The sequence below is a fragment of the Thunnus albacares genome, chromosome 23 (assembly GCF_914725855.1).
Source record: "Thunnus albacares chromosome 23, fThuAlb1.1, whole genome shotgun sequence".
NCBI classification, from domain to species: domain Eukaryota; kingdom Metazoa; phylum Chordata; class Actinopteri; order Scombriformes; family Scombridae; genus Thunnus; species Thunnus albacares.
Window position 1 is genome coordinate 3,153,208 of NC_058128.1, and position 24,192 is coordinate 3,177,399.

At 40.9% G+C, this 24,192-nt stretch overlaps 1 protein-coding gene across 1 annotated transcript; it reads left to right on the plus strand.

The window, feature by feature from the left end:
• The first annotated feature begins 3,083 nt into the window (after positions 1-3,083).
• On the plus strand, positions 3,084-23,901 carry cand1 (cullin-associated and neddylation-dissociated 1). The gene is made up of 26 exons (XM_044343675.1): positions 3,084-3,409; positions 8,789-8,864; positions 9,042-9,109; positions 9,390-9,544; positions 10,180-10,303; positions 10,434-10,521; positions 11,478-11,646; positions 11,750-11,855; positions 11,946-12,091; positions 13,264-13,415; positions 13,658-13,798; positions 14,853-14,994; positions 16,167-16,375; positions 16,465-16,633; positions 16,733-16,822; positions 17,188-17,341; positions 17,435-17,672; positions 18,149-18,337; positions 18,446-18,589; positions 19,130-19,265; positions 19,347-19,523; positions 19,977-20,072; positions 20,432-20,601; positions 20,703-20,867; positions 21,418-21,525; positions 22,615-23,901. The coding sequence occupies exons 1-26, from the start codon at positions 3,342-3,344 to the stop codon at positions 22,837-22,839; spliced, it is 3,705 nt and encodes a 1,234-aa protein (XP_044199610.1). The 5' UTR covers positions 3,084-3,341; the 3' UTR covers positions 22,840-23,901.
• Positions 23,902-24,192: the final 291 nt, after the last annotated feature.

Here is a 24,192-nt window from a genome sequence, read left to right on the forward strand (position 1 = left end):
TTTTGTTACCTTAGAATGAGCCCTTTATATCTACATAGGGAGCAGGTCCTCTTCCATGGAGCCTGCCATGTTGCAGTACCCAGAAGTTGCAGTAGCCCAGAATGGACAAACCAAACACCATAGGTTCTCCTATACATTTGGAAGGGGAGGGGTATTCAGTTTGTTGAAATCTGCACACTGGTCCTTTAAGCCACCTGATTAAAGCAGGACTTGGGAACTTGACAGAGGCAGAACAAGAGGAGCAGAGGGACAGAGAGCACATGGCTGGAAGGAGCTGGGCAAATGGACTTTGAAAGATCACCTACATTCGGCAAAGTACTTTAAAGACTAAGAACTGTTCAAGTGGAAGAAGACACCTTAAAAGGGGAAAACTGACACTTTATAATGAGCTTTTTTCTTCTTTTTTTGAGTTGTTAAATAACCTTTTTCTCCTCTGGGGTGTTTTAAGTTGGTTCTTGGACTTTGATTTTGATTGAAGAAATTACCTGAGTTACCTGTTAATAACCTGCTTAATGGAGAACTTCAACTTCTTTTTTTGAACCTTCTATATGTGAGCCTGTTTTTTCAGTTATATTGCACTGCCCCACCCTAGCCTGCCCAGGTGACCTGTCATGATATTACAATATGCACCCCAGACCACTTCCGAATGTGGTCTGAGTGATCGGATCTCAGTGCATCCTCAATGCATCTTGGGTGCATTCACACCTGTATTTAGAGCTGTCCACTTGTGATCAGATCACCCAAAACGCATGTTAACGCCAGGTGTGAACAGGGCCTATGAGGCCAAATACACTGTAAAGTTATTAATGGACTGAGATAATTTAATATAAAGAGAGAGGGAGTTTTATAATTCTGGGGCAAATAGTGTGAAAGCTTTGTCACTGGATGACTTTATTCTTTGGTAGGAGTTCAGGCTTGTAGAGCAGCAGAAGACAGATGGGAAGACATTAGGAAGCCCACTTCCTAATCACTTATTTGGGTGATTAGCTTATATTATACCACTGAGAAATCACTAAGGAATGCACTTCTCAAATTTATGACAATCTGTGGAGATAAGCAAGATCCAAACGGGGAGTCCCTTAACAGTCCAGTGGTCTTGTTGATGTGAGTTCTCTGGTCCTTTCTCTGGTTCAAATGAACCAATGAGTCATTTATGCTTTTAGCCAGTTGTTAATTTAGTCAGCCATCTGGCTTTCCAAGAGTTTTGAGTGTCCGATTCTGGTCTGTGTTATGCTGTCAGACCCCCGCTTGGAAAGGAAAGGTGAAGAGAGGGTCAGTTCATTTCTGTGGGTGTCTGCACTCACCTCTGTGTCTTAAAAAGAATTAAAGAAAGGTTTTTAATCCAGTTGAATTTGAAAACAAACAGGCTGTCCTCCTGCACAGGGAATCTCCTGAGATTGTGCCTGTCATTCCTGCAACTGCTATGTCATGGTGATAAGCTAACGGGTGTTGTTTACAGCCTTATATTGCACTGCCAAGTCTGACTATTCTGGAGGTTTAGGCCTTGTTTTTGACAGTCATGTATTTGATCCAGGACACAATGTTGAGGGTAAAAACACTTTCTATGAGAGATTGATACACTCTGTTTTAGAGCTGCAACCATTAGTCGATTAATCAATTAGTCAGTTGATAGAAAATTAATCATCAACATAATCGATTAATAGTTTTGAGTCATTTTTTAAGACAAAATGCCAAAATCATCTGGTTCCAGCTTCTTAAGAATATTTTCTGGTTTCTTCTATGACAGTATAGTGAATATCTTTAGGATGTGGACTGTTGGTTGAGACAAAACAAGACTTTTTAGGTTGCATCTTGGGCTTTTGGAAACAGTGACTGACATTTTTCACCATTTTCTGACATTTTATGGACCAAACAACTAATCGATAAATCAAGAAAATAATCGACAGATGAATCAATAATGAAAATAATCTTTAGTTGCAGCTCTACTCTGTTTAAGATGTGGTGACTGACCTCACAACGCTTTAGTTTGTGCAATAGAAAGAGTCTTTATTGTAATTTTTTTGGTAAATGTAATATATAGGCTACAATTTAGATTGTAAATTAAAATTTAATCTATAGCCAGCCATTGTAATTTTGAAATTATTATTAGTGTGAATTCAAAGCTTTATGTATTATTCCTCTGTACGTTTTTCAAACACTCACTTCCTCAGCTACAGAAACCATTCAAATATCAAAAGGTTCAGCTCATTAAGGACATTTACGACTTTTCTTCTTTCTATTACACTCCAGTGATTTTATAGAATTTTTTTAAATATTAAAATTTATAATGAAAATCTATGGGAGGAATGTTTGACAGTTGATATCTCAAAAACTAAAAGAGTTAAAGTATTCATACTTCATGGACAGGTGTCCCATGTGGAAATGCCTAACATGTTAAAACATGGTACCAATAGCGCCATTATGTCATCAGTTATACTTGTTTTACGTTTTGGCTAATAACTCATGAACTGTGTAGGCATAGCAAAACCATATTTGCAGTGTGTTCCTTGGACGATGCAGATTCAACTGATCTGATGTGAATCTTAAATTCAGCTTCAGCAGTCTGAGTTAGTCATATCAAGTGTATATCTGCCACATTTACAGTCTTTTTAGCATCAAATTCCCTCTTTGTGTTTCCTCGGACAGTGTTTCCCTGTTGAGCTGCGGTGGAAGTATAGTAACAAAAAGAGGAACTTTGGCACTAAAAAGACTGTAACGTTGAAAGATATCTACTTGATTTGACTCATTTGGACGCTGAAGCTTCATATTAGCTTCAGATAAACTTTGAAATACATTTTTGCACAGAAGGAGGACTGTGGATTTTGTCCTCCATCACTTGGATTGTAAGTGCATTATGAAGAGATCTTCTAATGGTCAATATGAACACACACACACACACACACATATGTATATATATATATATATATATATATATATATATATATATATATAAATATATTAAATTTAATTTATTTTCTTTCAAAATAGTTTTTAAATAAGGGAAAGGAAAACACTGTGAGTCTGACTATGAGAGAGAAATTTTTTTGGTCAAACTCTGACCTTCGACCCCGCAGCGTCCAGTCCTGCTAACCCCGCCCCTCTGCAGAGAGAACGGGAGCTCCATTCAAACACACCAAACTCCGCGCCCCGGGATGCGACAGTCGCTGTAGAAAGAGAGAAAGGCGGCAGCAGCAGCACAACAACCAGAAACACACACAACTCAACACTGAGCCAGCCAGAACACACCGACAGACAGCCACAGACAGCCACAGACACCGCAGCCGGAGCACACACACGGAGCGCAGTCTGCTAGCAGGAGGCTAACGGCTAACAGCACCGACATGGCGAGCGCCTCGTACCACATCTCCAATCTGCTGGAGAAAATGACCTCCAGCGACAAGGATTTCAGGTAAAAACGAGCTCACAGCAGAGCAAATTAAATGCACAGTTCACATCAGGAGCCCAAACTGTTTGTTTTTAACGGTTAATGCTACGAAAACAGCGAGCAGCGGCGCTTGTGTCGGGGCCTCGCTGTTAGCTTGCCACCTGTCTGAGCATCGTCATGTCGCCAGCTCGCCAGTTAGCTCACAGATTTGATGCTTGGTAGCGTGTTTGTGACTCTACAGCAGCTTTAATGTCCTGCTAGGAAGATCACCTGCTGCACATCGTGCTAAACTGACAGCTGGGTTGCAGGTAAACGCCTCCGTTTAGCGGTTAGCTCGCCTGCTAACTGGTAGCACTAACTTCTGTCATGCCGCAAGCTAGCGTGATGTCAGCTCTGGTGTGTTGGTGCGTTTTTTTAACGGTGCATGTGGTAGAAAATGTGAAGTTACAGGGACAACTGACTGGTATTCTTGTGCAAGAAGCTGAAAAGCAAACGGTTGATGTTGTGTAGATGCGTTAGTGTGTCGTTTCGGATAACTAGCAGGATGTTTGGGGTGTGTTAGCATCGGTAACATACAGGACAGCAACTTGTAAACAGACAGGAGCTCCATCCATCACTCAGTAACTAATTACTTTTACTTAAGTACAATTTTGAGGTACTTGTACTTTACCTGAGTATTTCCATGTGATGCTACTCTATACTTCCACTCCACTACATTTCAGAGGGAAATATTGTACTTTCTACTCCACTACATTTATTTGACAGCTTAGTTACTTTTCAGATGAAGATTTGACACAATGGATAATATAACAAGCTTTTAAAATACAACACATTGTTAAAGATGAAACCAGTGGTTTCCAACCTTTTTGGCTTTTGACGTCTTACAAAAAGCAGTGTGTAGTCGGGGTCACATTTCACATGTCTATGAGTTGTTAACAGCTCCACCAAATAGTGATTTTTCCCTCTAAACTTCTCACATGCTTTCATTTCAATAAATGTTCAAATGATCCAATATTTCAGCAAAATATTAGAGAAAAAGTCCAAAAACTGAAAACAGATTTGTGTATCAGAACTTTGTTTTTTCTTCTTTCCTCTCCCATTAATCATCTCACCACCCCTCAGATTTATCTGCTGACCCTTTGGAGGGGCCCGACCCCTAGGTTGGGAACCACTGGACTAAACTAGCTAACTGTATATAAAGTAGTGTAAACTAGCTCCACCTCCAGCAGCTACAACAGTAACATGCTGCTCTAACACTGATGCTTCACTATTAATAATCTAATGATGTCATATATAATAATATATCAGTCAGAGGGACCAAACCACTACTTTTACTGCAATACTTTAACTACATCAAACTCATAATACTTATGTACTTTTACTGCAATACTTTAACTATATCAAGCTCATAATACTTATGTACTTTTACTGTAGTAGGATTTTTCATGCAGGACTTTTACTTGTCATGGAGTATTTTTACATTGCTGTATTGGTACTTTTATTTAAGTAAAAGACATGAATACTTCTTCCACCTCTTCTCAGAGGGATGTTGATGTTAACAGGATGATGGGGGACAAAATCCACAGTCCTCCTTCTTTGCAAAAATGTACTTTTAAGTTTATCTGAAGCTAATATGAAGCTTCAGCTTCCAAATGAGTCAAATCAGGTAGATATCGTTCAACGTTAGTCTTTTTACTGCCAAAGCCGCTCGTTTTGTTACTGTACTTTAGGACTGCTCCCTAAAAGTTGCTGAGTCGATGCATCAGTCGATAAGCCCCCCTGAGTCGACTCACATTTTTTCAGTCGAATAGCTGCCTTTTTTGACATGTCATATGTTAATTCCGTAGTTGAATGGAACAAAGTCAGCTTAACTCCTGTTTAAACATTCACTATCAGCGTCTTTGCCGTCTCCTCCTCCTCTACTGTCCAGTGTGATTGGCTGAGCAGCTGACAGCGATGTCGGCAGGAGAGACGCTCTGAGCTAAACTTGGATTTAATAACGGAACCAATACTAAGACACACTTTTAATTTCTCTGTGTGTAGATCTGATGTTTTTCACAAATGATGAACAACAGCATTAAAACACAAGTCTTACAGGTTAAACGTGATACTCACGTAGGCTATTGTAACCGGGTGGAGACATTAATAATTTTTCCTCATAGTTGGAAGAAACAACTATGAGAAAATCGATGCATTGCCAACTGTGTGCCAACTCTGGGTCGACTGTGAAAATCCTGAGTTGGGGGAAACACTGTCTGAGGAAACACAAAGAAGGAATTTGATGCTAAAAAGACTGTAAATGTGTCAGATATCCACTTGATATGACTAACTCAGACTGATGAAGCTGAATATAAGCTTCACAGAGACTTTTAAATGACTGTGTGGACACACTGTGGATTTTGGCCTCCATCACTTCCATTGAAAGCACATTTGAAGGATCTTTTAATGTCCAGTATGAACAGGAGGAATGATTACAGCGAGGAAAACCTCTTTCACTGTTCATATGGACACCTGACTGCTGGTTTAAGACACACTTGAAAAACTGTGAACCTGCCCTTTTAAGATGTCTCGCAGCTCTTTTGCGAGACAAAGTCACTCACGGCAGTCATCACACATACAGACACGCTAATAGTAACATTCACACCTCAGAATACATGCAAGCGTATTTTTTTTTTCACTATCAACTCATTTGTTTGATAGTGAAAAAACATCAGAAAACAGAAAAATGTCACAGCATCGTAAAGCACAAGGTGATGTCATCAAATGTCTCTCTTTTTTTTTTTTTTTGTCCGACAAATAAACAATCACAAAAAACCCACAAAATTTATCACAGTGCAAGACCAAGAAAAGCAGCAAATTGTTGCATATGAGATCCTGGAACCATCAAAAAATGATAGATAGTAGTTGTAGATTAATTTCCTTTCAGTCGATTAGATCTTCAATGATTAGTTGATTAATCTCTATAATCCAGTGTAGATGGATTCTGTTTTGTCAGGTTACCATGACGACTAACTTTACAGGTTAAAGCTTTTATTTTGATCCATTTGGTGCTTAATATTGATTTACTGCCAGAAATGGAAACTGAAATTTGAAAATATGGACAGGTTTGTCTTGTTTTTGATTATCATTACCAGTGCCGTCAAATGTCATCACCTCAGCGAGTTATATATTCACTTTAAAGGACAGGTTTGGGTTTTTTTCAAGTCTGTCTTAATGCAACACTCTCGTGCCTCATATGCCTTGAGTTATTGGTCGATACCTTCCAGTGTTTTTGTAATTTACTGGAGCTTTTGACAGCAGAAAGGCTCCAGAGGCCCAGATACAGCTGCAGCTGTAATAAAAGTCAAAGAATGAAATACCGCACTATTTATATTGAACATAGATATAAATAAATAGGTATTAGATAACAAAACATAGAACTTAATAACTGTCTCATAACACTACTGTTTTCCCATTCGCTCGCCTCGACAGTAGCTCCATCCACACTTCTCCTTTTGTATAAAAACGCTTTCTGACATTCAGCTGAAGCCAATATGAGGCTCCAACAGTTTGAGTTTAAACGAGTATCGTCCAAACTCACAGTGTTTTTATTATATCATTGGACAGTGTTTCCTTGCTGCGCCGTGCCGGGGTGACACGTCCAGGTTGTGGCACCGCTGGGTCAAAACACCAGCAATAAATCTACAAGCAAACACCAGGATTAGATTGTTTTCATTATCGATTAATCTGTTAGTAGTTTGGCCTATAAAATGATAGAAAATGGTGAAAAATCTCTATCACTGTTTCCCAAAGCTCAAGATGCAACGCCTAACAGTCTACAACCCAAATATATTCAGTTTACTGTCACTAAAGGACTAAAGGAACCAGAAAATACTGGAAAACTCTTGAACAGATAAAATTCAGAGCAAACCAGCCTCCTTTTTGTAAGCTGCTGGAGGACGATCACAACCAAAGTTGGCAGCACAGCTAATCGGTTTCATCACTTCTGACAGCAGCCGTCTCAGTACAAGAGTTCTGCGAAATTGTGAGAGCTGTCAGTATATCCGCTCCCTCTGCTGTAAAAAAAAAAAAAAAAAATTTGCTGCTGACCTCGTACAAGCACTTCCAATCCTGATCTGAGTGCTTTAATCTAGTCTGTATCAGCAGATTCTCGGCAGAAGAGATAATTAATCTGTTTAGGTGAGACGTGTCTGCGAGTGAGTTCAGAGCATGTTTCCTTCATGCAGAGCTCTTCAGCTGCTGTCAAACACACATAAATTGCTTTTCTACTTTTAATCGGAAGGCTGGAAAATACAGATATGATTGGCTCCCAGCAGATAGAACTTTGTATGAAAACACCCGAACGATGACTAGAGAGAAAGGATTGATTAGTCGATTGTCGGGAAATTAATCAGCAACTGTTTTGATCACCGAATAATCATTTTAGTCATTTTTTTTAAGTGAAAATGCTCATAAACATGTGAGGATTTGAAGCTTTTCTGTATCATACGTGACAGTAAACTGAATATGTTTGGATTTCGGACAGATAAAACGAGACATTTGAGGACGTCACCATGAGCTTTAAGAAAATATAACAAGCATATACTCTGTTTTCTGACATTTTATTGACTTTTCGTGATTGTGATATGAGCAGGGGGGAGATTTATGCTGTTAAGTGATAAGACTTTCTTGGGATTTGATTCACAAATATTAAATTGGTTAGAAAATGATGATTTTTGGGTGGATCTGTAGCGTAGTGGACTACAAGATGAAAATAAGACTTTCAAGTATTTAAATAAATTGGTTTTTCAGAACACTGTTATATATGCTTATTTATTGGTGGAACGTCACGCTGTTGCTGGTATTTGTCTTTCTTTATTGGTGTCTGTTTGGGTCGAACACATTTTGATTCTGGTCTAATTGTCCTCGGATCTATTTGAATAATGTCTCTGTGTGTTTGAAAGCTGATTTATACTCGTAGCTTTTTCCTACTATTTTGGACCCGTGAAGAGCTTTATTCTGACCAGGGCTGCAACTAACGATTGTTTTTATTTTCTTGATTAATCGATTAGTGGTTTGATTGCTGCAACCTGAAATGTTTTGTTTTGTCCACAATCTAAAGATATTCAGTTTATTGTCATAGAGGACTAAAGAAACCAAAAAAATTGATATTTGAGAAGCTGAAACTAGCAAATATTTGGCATTTTTTGCTTTAAAAAATGACTAAAACGATGATTCAGTTATCAAAATATTTGCAGATTAATTTTCTGTCCATCAACTAATTGATTAATTGACTGATCGTAATCTTGTTGGTCCTTTGTGTCGTACAATATTTGCTGAATCGGAGCAGTAAAGTTGTTTTGACTCCTCAGCAGGTTTGAGTTTTTGATGAATTGTTTCATTAATTTGTTTGTGTGTTTCCAGGTTTATGGCCACTAACGACCTGATGACCGAGCTACAAAAAGATTCAATCAAACTGGACGACGACAGTGAGAGGAAGGTCAGTTTAAACTGGTTTATACTGGTTTACTAAAGAACATGTTTATAACTTTTTAAAGTAGGCACACTGGTCTGTGTGCTTCAGGCTGATGTGAGCAAAGACAGTTCTTGAGTGTGTTCGTTTTGAGCAAACTCAGGTACATATGATTGATTGATTGATTGATTGATTGATTGACAGGTGGTGAGGATGATTCTTAAACTGTTGGAGGACAAGAACGGAGAAGTTCAGAACCTGGCCGTCAAATGGTGAAAACACACACTTTTTAAAATGTCTTTCTAAAAATTTTTATATTTTATTTTTACATTTTAAAAATATATAAATGAATAAATAATTATATATATTATACTTTATTTTTCTTTCATTTTCAGAAACATTTTTCTGCTCAGTTTTCATTTGTGTCATCCTGAAAATGTCTTTGTTTTTGAGATTATTTATGTTTTTTAACATGTAATTTGATTTAATTTCTGTTGTTCCTGTATCTGAGAGTCTATCTATCTCTAACTGTGGGTGCGTTTGTTTTGTCAGCCTCGGGCCGCTGGTCAGTAAAGTGAAGGAGTACCAGGTGGAGACGATCGTGGACACTCTGTGCACCAACATGCTGTCGGACAAAGAACAACTCAGAGACATTTCCTCCATCGGACTCAAAACTGTGATTGGAGAGTTACCGCCTGCCTCCAGCGGTAAAAACGCTGCCACTGCCTCTGCTGTTACTTTCAGAACATTATCACCTGTCTCTACTGGTGTTTATGCTTTAGTGTTACTTAATAAAAATATAATAAATGGTTTACAGACTCTAACAGCTGTAAGAAGATATAAGTGTTAATGTATTTGTCAACAACTGTAACTCCACCAATAGCTGGAAAAAAAAACATATTTGGCATTAAGCACCATAAAGACATTTACTGGTTTATAACACACAATTTAATCGTACACAGATATGAGGACATTTTAAAGTTTAATCTCCAGATTTTTTTTTATTTTTTATTAATTGTTTAGTCTATAAAATGTCAAAAAGTAATGAAAAACTGTTGCATTAATTTGCCAGAGTCATAGATAATGTGTTCACATACTTTTTTTGTTTGACCAACAGTCTAAAACCCAAATATATTCAGTGTACAGTGATATAAAACAGAGAAAAGCAGAAAATCCTCACATTTGAAAAGCTGGAACCAGAGGATTTTTATTTTTTTTCACTTGAAAAATCACAGCCACCATTAATCAGTTATTAAAATCATTGCTGATTATTTTCCACTCAATTAAACGACTTATTGTTTCAGCTCTACTGCTGTCAAACTCCTATCTGTGTGTGTCTCAGGCTCTGCTTTAGCTGCCAGTGTGTGTAAGAAGATAACGGGTCGCCTGACGAGCGCCATCGCCAAACAGGAAGACGTGTCTGTCCAGCTGGAGGCGCTCGACATCATGGCTGACATGCTCTGCAGGTACCTGTCTGTCTGTCTGCTACACCTGTATTTACTATAACTACAGAACAAGGTGTAGAAGTACGACAGCATCACATCATTCTGTCTAACTGGAACTAAATAAACTGACTACAGTTAACTGTCTCTGCAGACAAGGAGGTCTACTGGTGAACTTCCATCCCTCCATCCTGAGCTGTCTGCTCCCTCAGCTCACCTCCCCCAGACTGGCTGTCAGGAAGGTATACAGCTGACCTTCTAACCCTTAAAGGATAATACTGGTGCTATTCTATGTTTTTCTCATGTTTGGAGGCAAACTAATAATGAACTGATCTACTAACAAGTATTGTTTGTGTATCCAAAGCCTGATATATCTTATTCCTCTGTGCTGTAGACCTCCGTTGTTGTCCAGAAACTATTTAAAAACACATCAATGAGTCACACTGCTGCACTGGGTGACATGTTCCTTTATTATTTAGAGTTTGGTCACGTTGGTTTGAAGAGTAGTTCTATGTAAGGCAGGTGTTTCTACTAGATTGTAAAGAACTTCAGTACAAAGTCTAAGAGGTTGTGATATGTAGCACAACAAGCTAGTGAAGCTCTAAACAGAACTGCATCCGGCCTTGACTCATCTTCTTCTTCTATTGAGTTTTATGGCAGTTGGCATCTATAAGTGTTGCATTACTGCCATCTGCTGGACTGTCCCGCGCCCCGTCTGTTCCGGCGTTGCCATGGCATGTGTGAATAAGCACACTTCAGCGGTGTGACTCATTGACGTGTAGCATAACAAAATTACACAGAACTACTCTCCTGAGACTGAAAACGTGATCACTGTTATTAGTCTTTGGAGCCTTTTCTAAACAAACTAATGTGACCAAACTCTTGATAATGAAGGAACATGTCACCCAGTGCAGCGCTGTGACTCATTGATGTATTTTTAATCGTTTTTGGACAACAACGGAGGTCTACGGCACAGAGGAATAAGATATATCAGGCTTTGGATACACACACGATACTTGTTAGTAGATCAGTTCATTGTTGGTTTGGATCCAAACATGAGATTTGTTGATAAGAAAAATATAGAAAATCTCCAGCCTTAACCTTTTTAAGTTATTCTCCTTCACAACAAGATGTCAGGAACCTTTATGTTAACCTGTGAAACCTCTTCAGTTATTTATAGTTGTTGTGAATATTTCAGAGGACCATCATGGCTCTGGGCCACCTGGTGATGTCCTGCGGGAATCTGGTCTTCATCGATCTGATTGAACACCTTCTGACGGAGCTCGGGAGGAACGACAACATGTCGACCACAAGAACCTACATCCAGTGCACGGCGGCCATCAGCAGACAGGCGGGACACAGGATCGGTGAGACAGACAGGACGGCTTGTCAACCACCAGAATATAAGAGAAGCTTGAATGCAAGAACTAATCTGCTACTCTAATTTTCCCTGTCTGTGTGTTTGTGTAGGAGAGTATCTGGAGAAGATCATCCCGCTGGTTGTAAAGTTTTGTAATGTTGACGATGACGAGCTCAGAGAGTACTGCATCCAGGCCTTTGAGTCCTTCGTTAGGAGGTAAAACACACAGTAATACTGCTAAAGTAATGTTATAGTTGTACTTGTTCTCGTTGTTTGATTTTTTTTTTTTGTTTTTTGTTGTTGCAGGTGTCCTAAAGAAGTTTACCCCCATGTTCCCACCGTCATCTCCATCTGCCTGCGTTACCTGACCTACGACCCCAACTACAACTTTGACGATGAAGACGAGGATGACAACGCCATGGATGCCGAGCAGAACGATGAAGACTACCAAGGTACTGAAACATAAGTCTGTTTTTGTTAACTAACTGTAGATAACCTGTATTTCTTATTCAATTACATGTTAAGGTAACTGATAATACAGTTTCTGCAGTTCATAGTAGCAGTGAATTATTGTGGGGAAAATGATCCAACACAGTAATATCTCAACAACTATCGGATGGATTGTCATGATGTACAGATGTTTATGGTTCCGAGAGGATGAATTGTAATAATTTATGGGATTTTGTGAGGTTTCCATCTAGTGTTGCCACCTGGCCAGAGTTTTATTTGTCTAGTGCTTTGGTTTATGATTAAATACCTGCAAAAATAGATCAAAATGAGACAAACTTTATCGCCTCCGAGAGGAAATTTGTCTTGGGGCTTAAGTGTTCAATACATCTGCATATAGAAAAATACAAGGTACACACAATTAAGGTACGTAATCTCCTAATGCACAAGACACATATATCATCGTACCCCCAGTACACAGTCTGCACTACTCTTAAAAACAAAACAAACAATGACATTCTCATCATCCTCTGCTGTACTTCGTTTTTAATGCTAATTAGTAGATGTTAGCATGCTAAAACGCTAAACTACGATGGTGAACATGGTAGCTGCTAAACATCAACATGTTAACATTGTTAGCATTTAGCTCAAAGCACTGTTATGCCCGACTAGAGCCTCACAGAGCTGTGGCATAACTGTACACAATTTAATCTTATCTAAGTTTTGTATCAACAGACGTTCCTGCCTGCTTATTTTAAACATTTTCTCATGTAGGGCTGCAACTAATGATTATTTTCATTATCGATTCATCTGTAGATTTATTTATTTTTAAATAATTGAAGAGTTGTTTGGTCTATAAAATGTCAGAAATATTGATCACTTATTCCCTAAAGCCCAAGATGAAACCTAAAATGTCTTGTTTTGTTCCAACCAACAGTCCACAACCCAACGATATTCAGTCCTTTAAAAAAAAAAAAAAAAAAAAGACTCTAAAGGGTCATTGCAGCTCTATTTGTATGTTATCTTAACATTTTTATTTATTTTTTTAATCAAATCATCTAAGAAAAGAACGGTTTTGTGTTTAGATACTTTTACTTGTTCTCAAAGAAACCTGTGAAGAAGCTTGAGGCTGTGACGGGTCTGATGACTAACTGTGTGTCTCTGTCGGTCGGTCCAGGCAGTGATGATGAGTACAGCGATGATGACGACATGAGCTGGAAGGTTCGGCGGGCGGCGGCCAAGTGTTTGGATGCTGTCGTTTCAACTCGTCATGAAATGCTGCCAGAGTTTTATCGCTCCGTCTCTCCTGCGCTCGTCTGTCGCTTCAAGGTACCGTCACTCTGTCGACTCTGCCGACTCTGGTGTCACTTCACCTTTCACCCTTTCTTTACCACATTACAGATCACAACCTTACTTAAATGCTTTGTTTTTATCTCCCAATCAATGAGAAAATACTATCAAGCTGTTTTGAGAGCAGCAGCACTGATCCTAAAGGCTAAATTCCACCTGTTGACATGATAATATCTAATTAAGACCTCTCATCCTGAATCGATCTACCTGTCTGTCTTTAGGAGAGGGAGGAGAACGTGAAGGCAGATGTTTTCCACGCCTACCTGTCGCTGCTCAAACAAACCCGACCGGCTCAGAGCTGGTTGGCTGATCCAGACGCCATGGAGCAAGGAGACACACCGCTAACCATGCTGCAGAGCCAGGTAACGAAAAAAACTGAGGATGTACTGACAAGTTTGTTACAGCTGTAAAATGTTCACTACATCTCTCGACAGTTATTTTAAGAAGCTATAATTGATAACACCACTGATGATGATCCATCAATGTGTAATGTGTTGGTTGTGGTTCATAGTGATGAACCTACAGAGAATTATCAGTGACTCTGCAGCTCCTCTTGGCTTTACGGAGCTTTATAGTGAGTTTCAGCTCATTGTTTATCTGTCCGGCTGCAACTTTACTGTTTTGGTTCACTCTCAGCGCTCTCATAGCATCGTTTTCAGAGAAAAAGCTCTAAAAAGCTACCGTACACTACCTGCTCAGCACCAAACGGCAAACAGACACAGTTAGCTGTAGACTATTTAGCAGCTAAAGAGCCAGATATTTCCCTCAGGAGTTGGTAGAGAGTAAAAACAGAGCTAAAAGAGAGTGAATATTGGACTTACATTCACCAGGTGGACAGAAACACGACTCCACATGAATGATAATGTTGCTCCGTAACTGCTGGATGTGGAAATAAGCAAATGTTTGCTAACAAGTTCAACACATCAACTTAAAAGGTGACGATATGAGTTGTGTTCACTACTTGTTTCTGATGAAAACTAGTGGACAAAACATCAGTTAATGCAGGTTTCATAACCAAATTTAATGGCTCTTTGTCCCAGTGGTTGTTTATAATGTGTTGTTTAAACCAAAACTCTTCAATATCTTATTCAAAAATCCATTTGAGGCTATATTCCAAACCAAAATGATACAGCTTTGATACATGCAGGATACTTGTTTATGTAGAAAAATAGTTTTGCCATAAATAAATGCTCCTCCCTGACTGCAGTAGTATTTTCATTCACCAGATGTCGCTGTCGTGCACTTCCGTCATCAGCGCTTTAGTTCGGTTTGATGGGGGTTTCTGTTGTCAAGGTGACAGGAAACCTTCAGCATCCTGCACTGTCAGCCACAGACAACAGGAAGTTGCTGAAGTGGTCTTATTTCTCTCTCTCTCTCACTCTCTCTGTCTCTGTGAATGTCTCTCGCCCTCTGCAGGTTCCAATGATAGTGAAAGCTCTTCACAAGCAGCTGAAGGAGAAAAGTGTCAAAACTCGTCAGTGTTGTTTCAACATGTTGACTGAGCTGGTGAACGTCCTTCCAGGAGCCCTGACTCAGCACATCCCAGTACTAATACCAGGTAATACTAGCAGTTTTAGTCTATCTGAATAACCAGCAGTACTATACTAGCATGGCACGGCCAAAAGTATGTGGACGCCCTTTTCCACATACTTGTGTGCTTTTGGTCTGGGGCTCTCTCCTGGTTTGGACAAACAATGATATTTTATACCAGGAATCACCAAAAAAGGTCCCTGAGGTCTGCTGTATTAGCCCACAGAAGTGTTAAAATAAATGCTGATGGGGAAACGAAGGCACAGCATTACAAGAAAGACCCTCATATTGTCCCAAAAACCAGCGTAGAACGATACACCTTCAGATGTCACTGACTGATATATGAAATATGCAGCTGATCTCAGACAAGAGGTCAGTAAAAGAGTTTGGACACATGGACATGAGAAGATGCAGTCAGATTTTGTGATGCATGCATGACATCAGTGGTTTTCCATCCAACAGGATAGTGAGGTACAACAACAGGAGAACACTGATTGGTGAAAATGAACAAATTGTCTTTCTGCTGGAATCTTTCACAGTTGACTTGGACGTCAGTGTTGGGTCTCACTACGGCCGTGTTCACACCAACAAGCTCTGTGTGGGGAAAAAAAAAAACAAACAAAAAGTGCTGGGTCGTCCTTTCATAAAAGGCTTTAAAAAATTGGAGATAGATTTAGATGCATATTAATGAGACGATTGCAGCTTTAAAAATAGTATTCAGTGTTTCCCCTGGAATAACTTAGCTTAGAATGGTTCCAGATAGGTTTATTCATGTTTATCGAATCATGTACGTGTTTATTTATAGGAGCTTTTGACAGCAGAAGGGCTCTAGAAAGAGAAAAGATAAAATAATTGCCACCGTAGTAACTGTCCAAAGTTGTTTTGGTGACTAATAAACCTTCAAATTCCTGGATTGGTTACAACTGGACTTCTTGAGCGGATTTCCTGTCTTACTGGGGTGCAACACACCCGCCAACGCAGCCGCCTGTGTTGTTTTAAAGCAGAACATGTTTTGAATGTTCACTGATGCTCTTGTGTCTGAAGGGTTCCAACTTCAGATGACTGGAGGCGTTAAAGCAGCAGATTAACGCTCAAGGTGTCGCAGTCACATGCTCAGTTATCACATATGGCTGTAATGTCTGGTGTCCACATACTTTTGGCCATGTAGCATCAGCAGTAATCAGAGTTTTGTGTCTTCAGGTATCATCTTCTCTCTGAACGATAAGTCGAGCAGCTCTAACCTGAAAATTGATGCCTTGGCGTGCCTCCACGTCATCATGGTCACGCACCCCGCCCACGCCTTCCACGCCCACGTACCTGCCCTTGTCCCGCCCGTGGTGGCATGCGTGGGAGACCCCTTCTACAAGATCACCTCGGAGGCTCTACTCGTCACCCAGCAGCTCGTTAAGGTGGGAGTCGAACCTGCTGCCTCCGTAAACCTCTTCACCTCCTGACGTCACACGATGTGTTTACATTCTACTCTTCCTCTGTCTTCCAGGTGATCCGACCCCTCGACAGCCAATCGGAGGGCTCCGACAGCTTTGACCCCTCCCCCTACATCAACGACCTGTTCACCTGTACAATCAAACGCCTGAAAGCTGCCGACATCGACCAGGAGGTGAAAGAGCGAGCCATCTCCTGCATGGGACAGATCATCTGTAACCTAGGTAACCACCGCCTGTCAGTCACAGGGACGTGATGTCATCTACTATATGATGCAGCTTCCTCTTTGACTCCTCAACTTCTCCTCCTCTCTGGTTGCCTAGGTGACCGCCTCCCCACCGAGCTTCCTGGAACGCTGCTGATCTTCTTAGAACGCCTCAAGAACGAGATCACAAGACTGACGACCGTGAAAGGTAAGCCCCGCCCCCCCCAGGTCGATTACCTTGGATCAGTAATTTAATATTAAAAATGAAGTTTTAGATGTTGTTTTTATTTATTTTTTAAAAATTAATCAGGTCTTATTTTCATTCTTTGGGCAAGACATGCATACAATAGCAGTCTACATGTTTCTTGCTCACTTTGGGCGCCTGATGGAGGTTTGGGAGCAGCTGTCAATCATGACGTCAAATAATTATAAATAATAACTAATTAAAAACAAACATATCAGAAAAATGAGCACTTGAACAACCATCAATGTCATCAGAACATTTACCTTTTCCTTTGTGGCTCTGCTGGTTTTCTATTTATGTTTTTGTGTCTAACTGTGTTTGTTTTCCAGCTCTGACGCTGATCGCTGGATCCCCGTTGAAAATTGATCTGAGGCCTGTTCTCCCCGACGCCGTTCCCATCCTCGCCTCCTTCCTCCGCAAAAACCAGCGAGCCCTGAAGCTCTGTACGCTGGCTGCTCTGGACATCCTGCTCAGAAACTACAGGTAACACGCACACACCTGTCAGCCACGGCGGCAGCTGTTAACTCCTCCCACTCCTCCTCTCGCCTGGTAACTGTTTCTGAATGCGTGTTTCAGCTCTGCGGTGACTCCGGTCATGGTGGACGCCGTCCTGGCCGAGCTCCCCCCTCTCATCTCGGAGAGCGACATGCACGTGTCTCAGATGGCGCTGAGCTTCCTGTCCACGCTGGCGGTGACGCACCCGTCCTCGCTGGGCCAGCTGAGTGGCGGGAACATCCTCCAGCAGCTTATCGCGCTGGTTCGATCCCCACTGCTGCAGGGCGGAGCGCTCGCCGCCATGCTGGACTTCTACCAGGTACAACAGGAACACTGAATTTACAGCTTTTAAACTCCAGATGTCACCAGAGCACTGATCTCTGACTGGACACACAGATCCAGATGTTGAATGAAAAACCTTGTAGTCTTTTAGTGATTTTACAATCTTTTTTCAGGTAAATGATCTCATGTCTGGTGTCAGTTAAGTTTCACTAAAATATTTTTTTCTGCAGCTTCCAGTTCAGTGTTTTGAATTATGGTGACTACACTACCTCTTTCTGTGAAGCTGCACTTGTGTCCTGGTGTTAAGTTTGGTCTTCTGCTCCTGGTTTTAGTAGACAAACCAAAATTTATAAACTGGACAAACTGGGTAAAGTCGACAAATTGTCTCAAATAAGGGTCTCATTTGAACAAATAAAAGCCTTATTTACTATTTGAGTATAGCTTCTGTTTGAGGCTGTAAATGAACACGAATAACAGAATTAACTGTGTGTGTGTGTGTGTGTGTTTGTTCAGGCTCTAGTGGCCACAGAGACTCCTGGTTTGGGTTACATGGACCTGCTGAGGATGCTGACCGGTCCAGTTTACTCCCAGAGTGCCGCTCTGCCTCATAAACAAGCTTACTGCTCCATCGCTAAATGCGTGGCTGCTCTGACCAGAGCCTGCCCCACTGAAGGACCTGCTGTGGTGGGACAGTTCATCCAGGTAACACACCTACCTGCGGGACTACAGAAACTGTAGCTGTTGGCGTTTCCTCTGTGGTAAACATCTCAGAGCAGGTTTAAATATGATATTTTTTCCCCTGAATCGTAGGACGTGAAGAACAGCCGCTCAACAGACTCCATTAGACTGCTTGCTCTGCTCTCATTGGGTGAGGTGGGGCACCATGTGGACCTCAGCAGCCAACCAGAGCTCAAGACAGTCATCCTGGACGCCTTCTCCTCCTCTAGTGAAGAGGTAACATCTGTCTGCCTGCTCAGAATTTCTGCCCTGGTGTTTTCTGTATATTTATGTTCAATTTGTAACAGTGAACTGAACAAAACAAGACATTTGAGGACGTCATCTTTTATAGATCAAACAACTAATCGATAAATTGAGAAAATAATCATAATGAAAATAAAGTTAGTTGCAGCCCTGATATGAAGCTTTTCTGTGTCATGCGTGATGGTCAACTGAATGTCTTTAGATTTTGGACTTTTAATCAGACAAAACAAGACATTTCAGGTCATCACCATGAGCTCGAAGAAATTCTAATGAGCATTTTTTAATTTTCTGACATTTTATAGACAAAACGATTGATAATGAAAATAATTGTTAGTTGCAGCTCTATTGCAGATGGAAAAGCTTTTATCTATATCTGGTATAATAAATATAGTTTTGTGCATTGTCCCTGTTAAATAAACAATTAAAAATGCAGGAATGACAAGAAGCAGTAAAGTCTAGTTCAGTCCTGTGTTGGTGGATGCTGACCTGTCTCTGCCCTCCTGTATCTCTCAGGTGAAGTCTGCAGCCTCCTATGCGTTGGGTAGTATCGCGGTGGGGAATCTTCCGGAGTATCTTCCCTTCGTCCTGCAGGAGATCTCCTCCTCCAAGAGACAGTACCTGCTGCTGCACTCGCTCAAAGAGATCATCAGTGAGAAATTCAAATTCATCTTTCTGTATATGTGTGTGTGTGTGTGTGTGTTGGTTTTTAACGTGTGTGTCTTGTGTTTAGGTTCGGCGTCGGTGTCCGGTCTGAAGCCTTACGTAGAGTCCGTTTGGTCTCTGCTGCTCAAACACTGCGAGTGTCAGGAGGAGGGAACCAGGAACGTGGTGGCTGAGTGTCTGGGCAAACTGACGCTGATCGACCCCGAAACCCTGCTGCCCCGCCTCAAAGGATACCTGCTGTCAGGTAGTTACTACTCGTCCTGTCCCCAACTTAATTGACAACAGTGAAATTATGAAAACAGTAACATATAAACAAGTATGAAGAACAAAAAGAGGACACAAAGTGCCAGAGAATTCAATTATGACATAATAAATACAACATTTGGTAAAAGGATTGTGCAAGAAGCTTTTAACATTCAATAGAAACAAAATATCAGACAAGGAAAAATAAACTGAAATAAATAAAGGGGTAAAGATTAATATCCAAGTAATATCAATCAATAATTTTCTAGGTTTTAAAATTTGCTGCTTATTTTATTCTACAGCGTAGCTAAAGAGTCGTAATAGAGCTCAGTGTCAATTAGAAACAGAGGAAAGTTTAGTTTTCTATTGTTCTGTTTCATTTCATGTATATTCAGTTTGCCTGTCATCGCTCTGTGAAGCACTTTGGTCAAAGCCTGTTTGTGTGTGTTTGTAGGTTCTTCGTATGCCAGGAGCTCCGTGGTAACTGCAGTAAAGTTCACCATCTCTGACCAACCACAGCCCATCGACCCACTGCTGAAGAACTGCATAGGTAACACATTAATATTTGCTAATATTTGTTGTTTTAACGAGATCATTTACACTGGAGCTGCAACAGTTAGTCAGTTAATACCAGATTAATCAGTTTTTGCAAGAAGCTTTTCTTGTTATAACAACATATCAATATCTCATTATCACAAAATCTTGCAGATATTTCACAAAAACTAAACATTTTTCTTGTTTTAACATGTAAAGTTGGTAAGTTGTTATAGCAACAAACTTCCACATGTCATTAAAACAAGAAAACACCACAGCTGCAACATGTGAGCTGAAGGTAACTTCCTGTCTCCTCTGATTGGCTGATTTTTTTATTTTTTTTTTAATTATTATTATTTTTTTTAAATTTTTCAGGTGATTTCCTGAAGACGCTGGAGGACCCAGACCTGAACGTGCGTCGCGTTGCCTTGGTAACCTTTAACTCTGCTGCCCACAATAAGCCGAGTCTGATCCGAGAGCTGCTGGACTCCGTTCTACCACAACTTTACAACGAGACCAAAGTCAGGAAGGAGCTGATCCGAGAGGTGAGAGCGACCAAAACATCCTGAAATACATAAACAAAATCAATCAGATCGTTGGCTCTGTCGTATTGATCAGCAGATATTTGACTGATGTCTGTGTGTAGGTGGAGATGGGTCCGTTCAAACACACGGTGGATGATGGTTTGGACTTGCGGAAGGCTGCGTTCGAGTGCATGTACACTCTGCTGGACAGCTGCCTGGACCGAATCGACATCTTCACCTTCCTCAACCACGTAGAGGACGGCCTCAAGGACCACTATGACATCAAGGTCCAAACACACTTCTACTACTAATACTACCAGAACAGTGCTAGGGGTTGGTGGGTTGATACCAAAAGTATCAATATTAAAAGAAGAAACAGCACTGTTTCCAAATGACCTCAAGCATATCTTATACATTTCTCTACTGCGATTTCTTCTTACTTATTAACTGACGTTAAAACCCAGAGAGGTCTAGGTGTAAGTGAAATGAAGGTTGTAACACATATTCACAGATACCAATATATCAGCAATCATTATATCGGTGTGGCTGGTGATCAGTGTATATACTTTATTCATAACATTTATAAGATGCCTGTAATGATGGCAGACTCCTAAATTAAACTGTCGTGTGATTTGAGGTGTATTGAAGTTACTTACTGACTTTAGTTATCAACGATTCCCAGCCTGGTATTACCTTTTACTTTATCAAAGCCCAAAATCAACCACTCCTAATTACTACTACTACAACTTCTACTACTACTGCTGTTGTTGTTGTTGTTGTTGTTGTTGATGATCCAGCTGTTTACTTTAGTTCTTCTTGCTGTCGTCGTGTTTTTAGATGCTGACGTTCCTGATGCTGGCCAGACTGTCGTCTCTTTGTCCCAGTGCTGTTCTACAGAGACTGGACAGACTGGTGGAACCACTTAGAGCCACCTGCACCACCAAGGTACACACACACACACACACACACACACACACAGTGTCGTGTTTCCATCAGTTCAGAGGACATTACATTGACTTACATTCATTTCCTAGAGAGTTATCCTGACCATAACCGTAAGTTAACCCTTAACTAACCTTAACTTTGAACGTCTTCACCCTTAAATTAACGATTTACATTAAGGGGACTTGCTTTTTGTCCCCATAAGGGAGGTGAGTTCCCACAATATGTGTAAACAGATATACATCCCCACAATGTGAGGAATACCCAGACCACATACACACACACACACTGTCTGATGGGAGGTGAGCAGATGTTTCCATGTGTCTGTACGTTCACTCAGTCGGACACTGGGTACGGTCCTGGATCTTCACATCTTAATTTTATAAAATTTAACTTTTTTTTCTAGAAATTTGGGGAAATCTGTTTCTTTTAGGACAGAGATTTTCAAACTTTTTCAGACCCCTTCAAAAGAATTTTTTTGTTGTCATCCTGAGCCACCCTAACCTAAACCCCAATTAAACATGCGATTATCTACACAGATAGGGAGTCCATGGCGGCTCACTAGCAGACACACACCAACAGCAGCAGCAGCGGCGACAGCAACATGGCTAGTTAGCTTTAGCTTAAGCTCCTACCTCCCTCCACTGCTCACACAGGCACGCATGTCGTGGTAACTTTCGTCATGGCAGCACATTCAGCGAGGATATAAATGGAACTCAAGTACAGTAGTTTGTTTTTTATATAACTTTGAGCCCATGGTTCTTATGTTCAGAATATAAATTTAAAAATTAGCACTGAATTATAGTTGTTTCTGTGATATGCAGTATGCTTTTTATCCAAGGAAGTGATATGACTCTACAAAAAGAGCACATAAAACATTGCAAATTGTATCGCAATTTTTGAGCAAAGCTGCTGCAAAATCAAACATTTTTGGCTGCTTAAAAAACTTAAAATTTATTTTGGTGTGCATTAGTCTCCAAATCCATATTTACTGTCCTGTATGTTTGTCAATCACCTGTAAAACACTTTAATTGTTTCTTGTCTGAAAGATGTTGTATCAATAAAGTTTGATTGTCTCCTCTGTCTCTGCAGGTGAAGGCGAACTCGGTGAAGCAGGAGTTTGAGAAGCAGGACGAGCTGAAGCGGTCAGCGATGCGAGCCGTGGTGGCGCTGTTGACGATCCCCGAGGCGGAGAAATCACCGCTGATGTCAGAGTTCCAGTCCCAGATCTCGTCCAATCAGGAGCTGGCGGCCATCTTCGACTCCATCCAGAGGGACTCGAGCTCCGCCAACATGGAGTCCATGGACACCAGCTAAAAACATGGACAGACAAGTTCCCACGATGCAACACGGCACCACCCCCGCTGCTGGAGCGCTAACCCTGCAGCATGTTTCCATGATAACAGGACGCACACACACACACACACACACACACACACACACACACACAAATACATGCATATAAAAACACACACACACGTAGTGACACACCTTCCTAGCGATCGATCGTTCCATGATGCATTGCACTGAAATCAGCTGTTGGAAAAGAAAGAAGATGACGGATGTACGGCTCACACACATGGACAAAAAGGACAAAAACAAAGAACACACACACAAAAAAAAGAAATTCCAGAAAATACGTTCATTCTGAGGCTTGGAAGCTCCTCCCACTTCCTGTTTGTTTTTCTAGCGAGGTCTTCTGATTGGTTGACCTCCCTGTTCATCGTCATTCTTCTCTTGTTTTTGTTTATGATTCCTTTTTTTTTTTCTTTTCGTAATTCCAGAACAGGTACTGTACTGTAACCTGATTGGCCGCTGCTGAGTGACTGACAGTTAGCGTGTTGTCAAAACTGACCAATGGCGGAAAAACGGCCTTCCTGCCTGAGGCTGTGGTGACCAATGGGAGAAGGGCTCGCTCTGTTTTTTGAATGATGTAGGCAACCAATAGGATGCTTGAGGGGGGGATGTGACCACAGGTGGGCGGGGTTTTACTGTTTGTGGACCAATCAGCTTCTTTGTTTCCCCTGATTCAATACACCGGCCCTCCATCCCTTTGCTCCGAGGGAGGAGGAGCGATTACTGGACCAGGTCCCATCTGACCAGACCTGACTCCACCATACTGATGACCTGTGTGGCTGTTGCCATGGTAACGTGATGTAAAACTAGCCAGGCGTGTTGGAGACAAAGTAAAAAAAATTAATCTGATCAGTTTGTTTGTTTTGTTTGTTCCCGTCAGCTGGGCGGCCTCAAACCGGTTCCAGCCGGTTCAGGACTGGTTTGATTTACTGGTTTGATCCGGTTCAGTCCGGTCTGGTCAGGACAATCCACTGTTGTTTATCGCCCGAGAAAAATAAAAAGGTCCATTTCTGCCTGCCTTCATACTCTGACTCTTATTTCTTTGTGTTGGTGTTTATGTGGAACTCTTGACTTCACACTACAATACGTTTCTAAAAGAACTTAAGTATAAAGTCCAGAGGTTGTGATATTTAGCACAACAAGCTAATGGAGCTGTAAACAGAACCACGTTCCTGCACATGCTCAGTGGTGTCTGCCTTACACAGAACTACTCTCCGGAGACTGAAACCTGATGACTGTTATTAGTCTTTGGAGCCGTTTCTAAACAAACTAATGTGATCAAACTCTTCATAATGAAGAAACATGTCACCCAGT

Bases quoted from the DNA above. Each gene is read 5' to 3' on its own strand.
- cand1 (XM_044343675.1), top strand. From the start codon at position 3,342: ATGGCGAGCGCCTCGTACCACATCTCCAATCTGCTGGAGAAAATGACC. The intron at 8,865-9,041 runs GTCAGTTTAAAC...ATTGATTGACAG, and splicing joins ACGACGACAGTGAGAGGAAG to GTGGTGAGGATGATTCTTAA. The intron at 14,995-16,166 runs GTAATACTAGCA...TTGTGTCTTCAG, and splicing joins CATCCCAGTACTAATACCAG to GTATCATCTTCTCTCTGAAC.